Source organism: Mus caroli, chromosome 4 (genome assembly GCF_900094665.2).
Source record: "Mus caroli chromosome 4, CAROLI_EIJ_v1.1, whole genome shotgun sequence".
In the NCBI taxonomy this organism is placed as follows: domain Eukaryota; kingdom Metazoa; phylum Chordata; class Mammalia; order Rodentia; family Muridae; genus Mus; species Mus caroli.
The window spans coordinates 40,072,543-40,087,323 of record NC_034573.1 but is presented as its reverse complement, the minus strand read 5'-3'; the positions used below and the strand labels follow the sequence as shown (position 1 = coordinate 40,087,323).

Sequence of the window (14,781 nt, the reverse complement as noted above, 5' to 3'; positions counted from 1 at the left end):
TATACCAGACACTATTATCACCTCACAGGTCCAACATACGCTGTGCACCATTTTATAGATGGTGAAAGGAGTTGAGAGAGCAGCCTGTGACAGGTCACAGAACTGAACAGATGGGACACCTGGGACAACCTGGCTTTGCTTCGAGCCTCAAAGGAAGCTTATCTACTTCACCCAACATCTCCCAAGAAACCAAGGGTGCGGAGCAATTGTGCTCACCTCCTGATGAGAAGAACTAGCAAGGGCAAAACCCCTCAAATCCTCGGGTACCCAAATGCCTGCCCCCTCCCCCACCCAGTGCTCTCTTACGCCCAAGCTGCTGCAGAATGCCACAAGAGGGACAGTGTCGTCTGCCATTCCTTCAGCCATGTGTGAGTCTTGAACTAAGGGAGGACATTTGTGACCTTCGTGAAAGCTTCCCCACATCCTTCTCTGTGCTAAGGGCCCTGTCATGCTCCCCCTCCCCCTAGGCTTGGAGTCTCTCTTTCCCTGGAAAAGCTGCAGGTGATGGCTAGGCCACTCAGAGCGGAGAGAACACTTTGCAGGACCCATGGGCAGAGACAAGATGGCAGTAGGCAGCCCTATGAGCTGGTACACAGGTAAGTACAGGCCCTGATAGCAGGAAAGGCCATAGACTGCTCAACAGCTCTTCTACCAAAAGAGAGCATTTAATATAATCAGATTTTCTAAATGATTAAAAGAAATGCTAAAATAAGCACTTTAGTGAGAGACAAATACTGCTTGTTTTTCTTTTTGTTTTTAAATCCTGGCAGTCGATTCACATGTTTAAAATAACTTAAAATCAAGAGCTGCCATAGTCAACCTTTATGGGTTTGCTTCTGTTACTTAGAGCTCTTGGGGAGATGTGAACTAGAGGTGGGCAGGCTGGCCTTTAGGGGCCTATAGTAAATAGTGATCACACTTATCCAATAAGGAATCTAGTCAAGGTTAACAGGAAATAAAAGGTGTTTAATGTCTGTTACATACAACACTGCAGCATAAAGGGACTACTATGTGACTTTCAGAGAGGTAACAGTAGTCCCGAAGCCCCTTTTCCCAGCCAGGGAACCTTGTTAATATGATACAGGCCCTATGGCCATGGCCATGAGGAGACATGGAGGCCAGAGCAGAGTCACAGAACTGTAGCACTTAAAGGGCCATGGGCTTCCAGTATTATGGATGCATATCAACAGGGTAAGAGACATTATGAAAGCAGGCTTACATGAGAGCTAAATTCTTCCTATAATTGTCTGTCAGAATAAAGCAATGGAGAGAAATGTTGAAAGCCATGCTAGTCACAGCAACCCATGCTTTATATGTTAGCCCTGTTGGTGACAGGTGTCTTCTGGAAAACAGTCAAGGGACATCATGCAATCCATTTTTGTGTGCTATGTTTTTGAGACCAGGTCTCATGGAATCCAGGCTAACCTTAAACTCACTACAGAGCAAAGGATGACCATGAACCCTTGAGACTTCTGCCTCTACCCACCCAGTACTGGTGTTATAGAAATATGCCACCATGCCTGGTATAAATGACTATTTAATAGAACATAATAATTAATTATATATTCCTTATATGTTAATAAAATAGTATACATATTTAATAGAATATAATAATGATATATTGTCTAAATAGTATACATTATTTAGATATAAATATTTAATAGAGTATACCAATTAAATTATATGTGTATATACATATACACACATATATATCTATATGTATATATGTATGTATATATATACACACATATATATATATACATACACATATATATATTCCTGTAAAAATAATCCTCTATTTCCTTTAAAGGTAGTAAGTGCTTTTAACAACAATACCAAAAGGTTTATAGTGACTCCCAACTGTCATCTGAATCCTCCTTAAGAGGACAGTTATGGTTAATGTTATCACTCCCATTTCATATATGGGAGAAAGTACTACAGAAGGATGAGTACATGTACACACATTCCCAAAAGAATGGTGAGCCGAATAACACAGATCCTGGAAAGAAACACGTATGTATGTGAAACATCTTGGAAGAGTGTGGAAGCTGGCTAGTCAGTGTCAGCGCTGTGATTACTATAATGGAGCTTCTACTTAGGTGACAGTCTAATGACTCACTGTACTTGAAAACAAACATTCACTAAACAGTTCTCTGCAAATGTGACTACTTCTTGTGTAAGTCAGCCAAACTGACTTCTGAAAACCAGTCAACAGCGACACTTGGACACTCTCCAGTCTCCTTATGAACTGAGATCTCCAGGCCTGGGCAGGTCGTACCTGAGGGGGTATGGCAAGCATTTCCTGCAGGAACCGCGGTGGGATTTCTCGGAGTTCTGACACTTTCACGGATGTTGAATTGCCAGAGTCCAGGAACTGAACGTCGAGTGCACGGCTGCTGTGAACGTTCGTGATCTGCAAGGAGATGAGCAGTGGCTTCCTGTCACAGCAGGAGACAGACACACTGCCTGCAGCACAGTCAGCTACTGGCTTTTCTGTGTAAAGGTATTTATCAAACACTTCTGGACTACAACACGGACCTTTCTCCTGTCACTCGACAGTGAGAAAACAAGCACTATGCGGCAAGCCTGCCCACTGTGAGAACAGCAGTGGCTACTAGTTCTCTAATTCTCAAAATATGCTAATTAGATAGTGTGCTTTTTAAAATATTAAAATGTGGAAAAAATTCTTATGTCCTAGTAAGAAAATAAAGAACATCAATAATTCAAGATAAACTTTTTTGAAATCATAACATACTTTACAGTTTTACTATAAAACCCAGTCGCTTTTATTATTACTGCCAAATGAAAAAAATCTGAAGCTCAAAAAGTCAGCAGGGTAAAATAAAGTCTGGAGTAATGTTCAGCAATGGGTGAACTGTATGAGCAACGCTTGTATAACTGTCAAGAACAAAGACATCACTTAGACAATTTAATAGCAATAAAATAAAATCATACACTTATTCTAAGTATTTATACATGTACTAAGAATAAGAAGCACTTTTGTCCAAAACGCATAGCAGAAATTTAAATCTGGATTTAAACTGAGTGAAAATTTACAAAATGGCCCTATACTTTAGAGTCTTAAAAAGGAAGGCCAACTAGCAGTATTTTGGAAGGTTTAGAGGAGACATGTCAGGTCCAGGTACCCAATGAGGCATCCAGACTGGATCACAGGGCAGAAAAGACCATGGTGGGACAATCCGAGAAACAACAGAGAACCCTGCACATTAGTTACATGTGTTAATGTTGATCTCCTGGTTGGTAATTAGAGACTGGTTACACAAATACTAAATGGGGGCTCTTCATATTACTTTAACTTTTCAGAGTCTTGAGTTACATTTTAAATTAAAAACCGTTCTGTACATTGAAATACTATCAACTAAACAACAGAGCATTAAGAGCTCAGTAATACCATCTGAGCATGTGGCACACTCTAGCCCTCAGCCCTCTGAGAACTGTCCTATTGAAGGACAACTCCACAACTGCTGCTCTCATTTGGTTAGGGACAGCTGAGACTTACTAAAAGTAAGTACAGTTAATATGTAAAAGCATTTCAGAAAGCAATCAAATGATGTTTCTTGTCTTCTAGGGTTGGTTTCCTTGCGGTTCTTAGGAATACTGGACACAGGAAGGGTCACAGTGGCAACAAAACCTGTGACCACTCATCACAAGAGTGCAGTGTTAGGCTGCCATATTACACAGCAGTGAAAAACAGACGCCACAGCAACAGAGCCGAGTCTCACACAACGAGTGGAAGGTGTGCTTCCGCTGCCTTGACATTCTCTGTCAAGAATGCACTGACACTTACTTACATAAAAATGTAAAGAAGTTGCTCATTTAATCATTCGTGTGTATACATGTATATGACCAAGAGCACATGAATACACACTCTGTCTCTTAACATTAAACTTGACTGTTGAGTCCCCTTAAGTATCCTGGGTTATTAGGACAAATGAATCCTCACCAGTTAACCTCACCTAGCAAATGAAACTTTACACACATACACACACACATACATACATACATGTAGAGGCCAGAGGCCAAAGAGAATATTCTTCAATCACTCTCTACCTTATTTTTCAAACAGGATCTTTCAATGAACCCAAAGCTCACCAATTCAAGTCTATCAGCTCAGCAAGGCTACCTAGAGTTTCTCTTCCTCTCAGAGCTCAGTTTACAGCATCTGCTGCCGGGCCTGGCTCTTTTTGTGGTGCTGGGGACTCATCTTTAGGTCTTGATGCTTGTGTATGTAGCAAGCACTTTAGTTACTGAGCTATCTCCCTAGTCCTGTGTTTTTAACTACTATGCATATTAAAATCATATTCATCTCTATAATTCTAGATTAAAGATTCTTTTATATACAATACATAGCAAAGCTATACATATAGTCATAAATATACCAAGACCATGAAGAAATGTAGCTGTTAGTTTCCTCAGAGCAGAGGAAGGGAGATAAGAATGGGAGCTTGGCTGTCAGACACTGGCGATGAGGCCAAGCATGCTTACAGTACTTTTGAGAAATCTGTTCATATAGATGAAATACTTAGCAATTATCTCTACAAGCCAAGAGGCTGGTTTTTACCTCCACTCGTAACCATTTCCCTTTGCAATGGAAGAGGCAGATCTTCCCACAAAAGGGTAGCGAGATGAAGTACTCGGAGGTCATGTGCTATGAAACAGAAAAGCAAGAAATGGCAAACATTAATACAGCACTGGGAACAACATGGAGGCGTGGACTGTTCACCCTTCCTCCCCAGAAACAGCTGCAGCAGACACAGCAAGCTTACTTACCATGGTGCTTCTGCTGTCATGCTGGCTAGAACCAGTTTATCCACTCACCCAGCACATACAGCACAGACCCACCCTGTTACAATGTCTACAGTGTTAGCAGGGTCAGTGGGGTTCAGTGGGCTCTGACTCTATCAGTTCCAGAGGACAAGGCTGCTGGGTTTGATGAGACCAGAGAGCAGATGGAAGAAGGCAGGAGGCTGTGTCAGCCATGAAGGCCTCTTCCACCTTTTAGCATTTAACGGTTTAATTCCAAACAAAGACAGAAGTACCAGTGAGATGTTAACCAAAGACAGTGTTCTTCTCTGACCCTCCTTTTCCCAGCCAGCACTGAGGGTCTGCCCAGGGCATGCTGTTCTGCTGACTGTTGCTAGTGTCTATGCACAATGACTCCCCTTAGGAGGCACAGCACTAGGAAATGTTGAGTATTCTTCAGCATCCTTAGTTATTAGGCAAACGAATCCTCATCAAGTTAGACTCTCTGGGAGTCTATTACCCCAAACTCAACTAGCAAATGGGACTTTACACACATATATTATATACACACACCTGCAACCAAAAGGAGTAAAGCTATATATTTGATGTTTCCACTCCAGACAATATGAATAAGAGATTCAACACATATTTTAGACTACATATTCTACAAATGAAACTAAGTTAGGAACATAAAAACTAATAAAGTAATTGTCTCTACCCTAAGGCAGGAGAGTAGTCAAGTAGCCAAAATATTATACAGCCGAACCAAGTAACCTGAGGTGCTAGACATCCCTCGCAGGTAAAGGAAGGGTTTCCTTCCAGGGCTGAGAGCTCAGGGCTGAAGCAGAGGATTGTTTACCTGGAAACCACAGCACATTCTGGATTATAATTATGTCACATTGGAGGTTAGGAAGTCATTACTAGTGACTTCACACCTCTGCATGTCCTGACTCAAGACGAAAGGAAGGGGGGGGGCGCGGAAGGAAAGCAGGAGGGACGGAGCTCACACCGCTGACCATGGAATACGTCTATGGGCTGTCTCTCCTCAGAAGGGAGCTAGAGGGTGATGCCTGACAGGCTGGCTCCTGTGGACACCTGTTTAAGGCGCATCTGTTGCCTGCCCTAAGTAGCCAACTACTCCATTGCTGAGTGCTTCCTCCATGCCAAGCACTGCTCTAGGAACACTGAGACTATCTGTGATATTTCACTGGAACAAATTGCTACACCTTCATTTTATAAAGCAGAAGTGCGAGTTTTCCCCCAAAGCTCTAAAATATGGGTTTTCTACCCACCATTTTGAAAAATCAACCTGTATTAAACAAATATTTACCCTAACACACTCTGAGCCCCTTGCGTGTAGTCTGAGGCTGATCTCAGGAGGCAGTGCTCCCCCATACCTTGCAGTGGAAGTAGTCCTCTGTTTTATGCAGAAGGTCACTGAGTTTATTCAGACCCTTGCAGGGCACCTGACAGTAGAGTGTTCCATCAGAGCAAATGTTGGTCACTTTGACATTTGTGTACATGGCATCCACCTGGAACAAGCAAAGGCACATGGAGACATTTGACGCCAAATGTTTCTCTTTCCCTAATAGCCCATCACACTTACACATTTGTGACGGTTAATGTTGGCAGCTTGACGACTTTGAGAATCCAATACCTTGGCATGTATGTAGGAGGATGTTTCTAGAAAGATTTAACTGAATGACTACCTAGCCTCAATGCGGCTGATATCATCCAATGGGCTGGAGTCCTGCACTATGGACTACATGATTTTTTAAAATTCAAAGTATCTTTATTTGCAGATTGTATGATAGTATGCATCAGTGCCCCTATTAATTCTACCAGAAGAGTAGTACAGTTGATATACATGTAAGGGCAGAGTAGCAGTTTGCAAAATTGCAAAGCACTTAACTTTGGAGTAACACATCAGAAAAATCTAACTACTGCAAGACTAAATGCCAGTCTGTGGTGTGATGTGCAAGTGGTGGTGGGTGGGGGCTGGTGGTAAGTCGTAGTGGGGAGTGGTGGTGATAATATTTTTGAACATTTTATTGATTCTTTTTGAGTTCCGCATCATACTCCAAGTTGCACTAATCTCCGAATCCCTTCATATCCACCCTCTGCCCTGGAAACCCTCCAAAAGAAAACAAACAAAGCATTCTCATTGTGGAAGCTGTGGTGTGTCCCCCAACATACTCTTTGTCCACACAGCTTTACTTGCAAATGTTCATTGCACTGAGTCATTGATCTGGTTCCAGGCCTCTGGCTTCGGCTACATCATTAATACTGGAACCTCACTGGGACTCCTCTGGGTTCTCCTATTGTTGCACTGTATCATGGAGATCATGCAGCTTTGGATCTGCAGGACCAGGCCTTTCACATGCTTCAGTGGTTCACGGATGAGGTAGATTTCAGGGTGGGCCAATTCAAAGTTCTGGATCTGGCCTTGGGTGGTAGCTGAGTTGGTCAACCTAACAGCTCTCCAATACCCTCACTACCAGGGTGAACTTTCTAGCCTTGCCACAGCTAGCTCACCCAATGCTGCAGCCAACAGGGGGCAGGATCAGCTCTTCTACTCTCAAGCCCTTGGGGCCAGCTTACCTTCACCCACACCACCAGAGCCAGCTCTACTATTACTGTGCTGCCCAATCAAGGTGTGGGCTTCACTCTCCTGAGTGCTGCAGCTGGTAGAGGGCCAGCTCCCTTGCTCTCACATCCTTGGGGCCTGGCTCACCTGTGCCTTCACCATTAGGGCCATCTCTACTCTACTGTGCTGCCTAGGTGGGGTCAAAGATTCCCTCTCCTGAGTGCTCCGGCCAGTGAGAGGCAGGGCCGGCTATTCCACTCTCATGACCTCAGGTCAGCTCTCTCAACTACTGTAGGTGGCAAGGGGTAGAACATCACCCCCTGCTCATGCCATCTTTTGAGCAGAGGAGTGGCTGGGCCAGCTCTCCTGCCTGTTAAAGGCAGTAGGGGCAAGGGGGGGGGGCATGTTACATGAGTATTAATGCTTTTCAAAAACTTTAACCAACATAAAAGATTTTAATCTCAGCCATTTTGGGGGGCCAAATTACAGTATTTTTTTTTAAAAAAATCATAGTTCCATTTGTTAACAGCCTCTTTCCCTAAATGATTTTATCAAGTTTTTAAAATGGTAAGCCTGTTCTTTAGCATTTACCCAATTGTTTCAGTTGAATATTTTATAATTTAATTTGTTATATCCTAAAGATTTAAAGAATGTTCAGACTAGCAATATTTTCATGGATGAAATTTTTCTCATGTTTTTTTAATCTTTGTAAGAAAATTTCATATAAAAACTTTCACTGAAGAAACTGGAAAACAGTGGGCTGGATGAGTGAGATGGCTCAGTGGTTAAGAAAATGGAAAGCAAAGAAATTTAATTCCTGAGAAATAAATACTAGCTTGTCACTGCCCATTTACTTGCTCGCTTGCTTTTCCACAGTAAGGTGACACCATTTCCCCTCTGCATCCCCTCCTTGTTTCTCCTGAGTCAGGTGATAACAATTATTTGCCTAAAATCTATAACTTTCTTTTCATATGATTTTCTTCTCATTCTCGTCTTTTTCCTCTTTTCTGTGCACATGTGTACACATGGGTTCCTGCATGTATGTATTCATATGGAGATCAGAGGTTGATGACAGGTATTTTCCTTAACCACTTTGCGTTGTATCTGTTGAGACAAGGGCTCTTGTTGAAAGAAGTCACTATCTTGCCCACACAACTTGCCTGCTGAGTCCTAGGCACCACTCTTGTCTTTGCTCCCCAAGAGCTGGGATTCTAGATGCATGCCACTGGAGCCGAGGTTTTGTTTTGTTTTATATTTTGTAGTATGTAGGTGGCAGGATGGGATCAGGTCCTCCTGCTTGTATGGGAAACATGTTAACTGAGGAGCCATGTCTCCAGCCCCTGACAATTTACTTTTGTAAGAGGCATATAGGCCCTTGTGCTCACAAAGGAGAACTAGGGAAAACAGGAGTGTTAAGCATACAGGATGCCTCTTCAAAGGAAGAGATGTATGTAGCCAGTTTCTGCTCAGAATGCTTGGAGCAGAGGTGGATAATAGCTTGGTGAACTCCGAGCTACCTGTATGGCCACACGGGCTTCCTTAGACCTTTATCTTGAGCCCATTTATCTCAGTCAATCCATAGAGCTATCCTCCACCAGACCCTTATCAGGAGTATCTTCCTTTGAGCCTGCTTCCTTGTTATTCTACAGAACGCATCCTATGAAAGATACCACTTATACTTTATAAGAGTTTCAATGTAATCTTGTCGGAAGCTTTGTCATACACCTGAGGCTGAGTTAAGGATCACCAGGAAACTTTGCCAAATTGTGTTGTGCTTAAATATGCCTAAAAATCAACTACATGATATCAAAATCTCGAAGTTTGAACCAATATGAGCTACTTAGTTGTGTTGAACTGAATTTCTTTCTTGCCTCCCTGGACACTCTGCTGGCCACCCAACACACACACACACACACACACACACACACACACACTTACCTGGAGATGAACTTGTAGAGATCTGTCACATATGGCCTTGAGGCAGGTGGCATTGATGTTGATATCGTCCTCTCCTGACGTGTCGTACAGCACCACTAGTGGGACATCTGACTTGTCCAGGATCTCCACAGCAAAGATCTTCCCACATGTTAGTGATTCCACCACCTTCACAAGGTCAGGGTCGTCATTCAGAACCTCTAACCCTGAAAAGCAGCAACTGCCTTCATTTCTACTTACTCAGAAGCACCATGGATGCATGAGTTCACAGTCTATTTAGACCACAGAGTTATACTATCTCAGCATTATAACACTTTTAATGGAAGTTTTGTTTTGAAATATTTACCTTACACATCTGTAGATGAATGGCATGATGTGTACCTCTTTAAGAGACACATTAGAGAGCTGGAGAGATGGCTCAGCCATTAAAGGCTGCTCACAACCAAAAAATATAAGACATATTAGAGCAGGTACTCTTAACATAATGAGACTGATGCTTTACCACAAAAGGGGCAGCCTTTGAGATATATGCAAATCCATACGTAAACCAAGAGGCTGACACGAACAAGAACCTGTTCTTACAAATCATGCACTTACAATTCCTTTCCTATGCTGGGTTTCTGTTTTCAATTAAACATGTACAGCTTTCTCTTATAATGTTATTGTATATAACTGAAAACCAAAACACTCCCTTTCCTCCGCCTTCTCCTCCTTATTCATCCCTGACCCTGAGGACACCACAGATAGATTCACCAAGAGACTGATGCTTCAGCCACCACAGGTGTCAGGCGCAGTATTATTATTTTCTTTCAGTTCTCTGACAATTGGAATTCAATATTTTACACATATGGCAACTCTTAAGTCCATCCACTAATTAAAATGAGAACACCATTTCTGTACGGGACTTCAGTGCCTCTGTCTACTTTTCTCTTTGAGTGTAAGCTATAAGGCAGACCTCTGCCCTGTCCATTCTCAAGATTAGTGCTGGGACTCTGCTCGTACCTTTTACCTCAGCATCTGGACTCCTGTTCTGCAATTGTGATATATTCCTTTCAAACCAATTCCACAATCTATGATTGGTTCTTAAGAGCTTGTTGGGCTTATTTCAGAGTCAAGCCCTTCAGAGACAAAGATTCATTCTTGCTGGTGGGGACACTAGTCTCTGTCTCTGTCTCTCTGTCTGTCTGTCTCTGCCTGTCTCCCTCTCCCCTCCCTCTCCCCTCCTTTTCCTCCCCCCCTTTCATTCATTGAGATAAAGGCTCATTCTATAAACCACATTGACCTGGAACTGACTATGTAGCCCAGGCTTGCCTCCAATTTGTCATCTTCTACTCTGAAATGCTGACACATCACAGGTGTGGCTTGCCATACTCAGCTTAAGGGGAATTTCTGCAGAGGGCTCATTTTCATGTAACAATCTCAGGGCTAGAGAGATGGCTTAGTGGTTACCAATGTTCTCCACCCTTCCAGGGAACCTGAGTTTGCTTCCTAGAACCCACTTTAGGAGGCTCACAACCACCTGAAACTCCAGCTACAGAGTATCTGATGCCTCTGATCTCCACAGGAGCATGTATTCATGGGCATACATACATTGTGTGTGTGTGTGTGTGTGTACATAAAAGAGACATAAAATTTAGAAAAAGTGTGATCCCTTTAGAGTTAAGTGTAAGCCTTTTCCATCCATCTCACAGGCTCACTGTTAGCTTCCCCCTACTGCCATGCACAGGGACATATTCCTATGCTTCTGTAAAGAGGAAAGGCACAAGAACTAGACAACCCACAGCGCAGCTCATCTGGGTGCACAAGGGTTTGCTACCAGAGTGTATCTGCACACCTGTTTCCGTGGAGAGGGCTGAGGGTCCTACCTCTGAAGTGACAGGACCTAGCAGGGTGAATCCCATGCTATAGAGTCATTTAGGCTCTTACTACAACAAAACAAAACAAACTGAAGCCATTCAAATGGCTAGATAAACTTTTTATAATAAAATAAAATGAGCTATGTTTTACATAATAAATGTGACAATAAACACTTTCATTATTACTACATTTTATGAAGAACACTGTGTGAATTTATTCACAGAACCTTTCAAGAAAAACACATTATGAGCTGGGTGTGACAGCCCACACCTGGAAGTCAGCACTGAGGAAGTGAGGTAGGAGGAGTTTAAGTTCAAGGACAGGCTGCTCTACATAGTATGACTTCACCTAAAGCAAAACAAAATGGAACAAAACTAACAGACAAACAAAGAAACAAACGGAAGGGCAGAGGGAAAGAAAGTGTAACACCTGAGGCACCAAGAGCATTTCCAAATTCAACAGCGAAGAGTACAGTGTTGAAAGGGTTTCTAAGACGGCCCCTTACCTGCCAGCTTGCACTTGGTGGCTTGAAAGGACAGCGAGCAGAACCGTGGGTTCAGTCGGTACGCTTTACTCTTCTCAATGTTTTCACAAAAGCCATAGTCAACATAGCACACCTAAGGGGAGAGCAAAGCCTATCACATCTACACTCCAAAGTCCTTAGCCTTAGTTTAAAACCTTAATATATCCAACTGGATTCGTCTTGTTCCATAGTCATCAAGCGGCACCTCAGCTCTCCCACAGCTAAAGAAAAGGTTCCCAGTGCACCCCAGAAGATGACAAAAGGCTGGGCGCCTCAGGGTCCCGTATTTCAGGCCCTTGTCTGCTACCTTAGTCAACCAGATAATAAGACCAAGGCAGAATAGGCTCTGAGGCCTTGCCAAGGTCACCTCTGCTGCTGTCTGGCCTCTCCCGGTCTTTATCCTTCCTGCTAGGAGTCTTCCCTGTTCTGAGGGGCAGCAGCTGTTTCCAGGAGCTCATCAGTCCTGTGATACTGGCCAGATGTTAGAACCCCAAACAGCACCTATGACAGCCTGCTCTCTTGGCCACTGTGGTACTAGGGGATGAGATGCTTTGGTCGGGGACAACAGTGACATCAGTCTGGACAACATACATTCTATTGTTTAAAAAAGAGGAGAAACCCAATTTTTTCTTCAAGTTCACAAAGCTAGATTATATCTTCATTCAGTTTGGCCGAGGCCCCAGCTCTGAGGTATACTCTTAACTGTGACGGTTAGTCTGTTAGCTGGACATAACCCAGAATCATCTGGGAAGTCACAGTGAGTTTAGATCAGCATCAGTGCTACAGCTGTATAATATCTGTGGAGGACCAGCTTAACTGCCTCAACTGATACAGGAAGACCTAGGCTCCAAGTGGGCAACAACATGTCCTGGTTTGGGGCCCTGGGCTATAAAGTCGAGTACTGTAAACTGTAAACTGAGCACCAAGCACCGGTGTATTCATCTCTCCCTGCTCTTGCTGCAGATGGGACTGACTGCTCTTAGTTCCAGACTTAAATCTCATGCAGTGAAGAACTGCATCCCGAGTAAGCCCTTTCTCCTGAGTCGCCTCTTTTCAGGATACTTTAGTATAGCTACAGAAATGAGACTTGAACACACACCATTAACACAGAGATGGCTTTTGCAGCACACCGAGACCTAAAGACCACAAACGCTCCCACCTCTCCTTAAGACAGGGCTCACTACGCAGTCCTGCCTTGCCTGGGGCTCTTTATGTAGGCAGGTTGGAGATCTGCCTGCCTGTCTCCCAAGCTATGAAAGCTTGATTTTCCTGGTAACTAGAAACATTACGTTTTATTATCCTAGATTTAGAGTAACTAAGAATCGGGTACTATTGGAACCTAAAATACAACACAAACAACAGAAGACAGGCAGCGCTGCCTGGAAAATACCAGGCAACAGAGGCAGGAAATAAAGATCAATTCCTCCATGGCAGAGTCTGAGGAAGAAGAAAGGCAGAGAGCCCTCCAACTCCCCTGACTATGTGGTGCGTGTGCCTGGTTGCTGAGGCAAAGACTCACCTTAGGAGACAATACTGGACTCTGCTGCCTGGACCCAGACCACTGGCCATGCCAGAGTTCTAGTCCATCATGTCCACACAATTTCTTCCCCTCTCACAGGCCTCAAGACTCAGGCAAACGTTTCAATTTCATGAACAGCAGCCTACACCTGAATCTCGGGTGTGCTCCTCCTGGACCCACGTTATATATGCTGATGATGAGAAGCAGTGTAAGACCCAGACTCCAGAGCAGGTGAGGCCATACTGTTAGCCCAGCAAGAGGCTACGGCAGGACCACTCCGAAGTCTTCATAGGGTTTATGTCTGCAGCTGGCTTCTTTACTGACTTGCCTGCTGCATCTATTGCTATGGTAGTAGTGGTAAATTTTTGTTTCTTCTGTGGTACTGGAGGTTGGACGTAAGGCCAAATGTATGCTAGACAAGTGCTTTAACCACTGAGTTATATCCTGTAACTTTCTAAGACAGGTTCCTACTAAGTTGTTGCCTAAGCTGGCCTTGAAATTGTGCTTCTCCTGCCTCTGCCTCCCAAGTAGCTGGATTACAGAGCTGTAACACCAGGCCCAGCTAATAATACATATGACAATTACAATTCACAAACCCCTCATCCTTGGATGTGCCTGTATGCCTCAGCCACCTCACCCTGTGTGCCTTGCTGCAGGAGAGCAGAGCAAGCATCTCAGGCAACCATAGCAATCGGTGAACAGGCACTTGGGGCTTCCATTTCTGGTTCTCTGGCACCATGAAGTGACCACAGGTCTCTGTGCCACCTGAGTGCCTGCATACTTCTCCTAGCTGCCAGAGATATCATAAGAGACTAAGAAGACTTGAGCTGCTTCAAGCAGGCCTTCCCTGAGGAAGCAGTCTCAGCAGAGAGCTGCCGTTCTTCCTCTCATTGTCTTAGCTTGAGTTGGGCTGCGCCCAGGGTTACTCTCAATCCTCTTAGGTCCTGCCCCATCTGTAGGCCCCAAGACTTCCGGCCACATCCTGTCCTGGTGATTGGCCTATGCTCCTTTGCCTTCATGTCAAAAAACAGCAGCCCTCTGCCTGGGAGACACCAGACACAGGACTGTCATTCACAGCATGCTTGCAACAAGGAAGGCAGAAGTGACATATTCAGGTGGCCACCAAGCCAGCAGCCCACCATGGCTCAGCAACTTTTCTCCCTGTCTGGGGAGCTCTAAGGCTTAAAAGGACATAACTCTCAAGGAAACTGAGCCTGTGGACAGTCTTGATCCTTGGGCTCCTCATGGAAGGTACAACGCAAAGGGGCAGAGGCTGATCACCAAGACAGGATGTTGCCAAAAGTACTAAAGCCTGCTGATGCATGAGCCCAGCTCAGGCTAAGACAGGGAGGAAGAATGGCAGCTCTCTGCTGTGGCTGCTTCTTCAGAGAAGGCCTGCTTGAAGCTGCTTATGGAGCTGCTCAGTGCCAGGAGTGGGGAAACACCCTTCTGATAAGATCTGAGTCTGCCCCTCACAGAGAACTAACTACCACTGATATAAGAGCTAACAGGGATAGTCTTTCACAGGCACTACTTGGAATTTCTGGTGAAAGTCACACTGGATTTGAAAGAACAATAAACAACAATCACGTCTGA

General features: G+C 44.0%; 1 protein-coding gene across 4 annotated transcripts in view; it reads right to left on the bottom strand.

Moving 5' to 3' along the window:
* Positions 1–14,781, bottom strand: part of Tdrd7 (tudor domain containing 7) — a 68,316-nt gene that overhangs the window by 10,463 nt on the left and 43,072 nt on the right. For all 4 annotated transcript variants that reach the window (XM_029476188.1, XM_021160235.2, XM_021160236.2 and 1 more), the window contains exons 9-13: positions 11,649–11,760; positions 9,290–9,492; positions 6,162–6,296; positions 4,583–4,669; positions 2,279–2,413 (exon numbers count right to left, since the gene is read on the bottom strand). In XM_029476188.1, the coding sequence (XP_029332048.1) occupies positions 2,279–2,413; positions 4,583–4,669; positions 6,162–6,296; positions 9,290–9,492; positions 11,649–11,760 (672 nt within the window). The remainder of the gene's footprint in view (positions 1–2,278; positions 2,414–4,582; positions 4,670–6,161; positions 6,297–9,289; positions 9,493–11,648; positions 11,761–14,781) is intronic.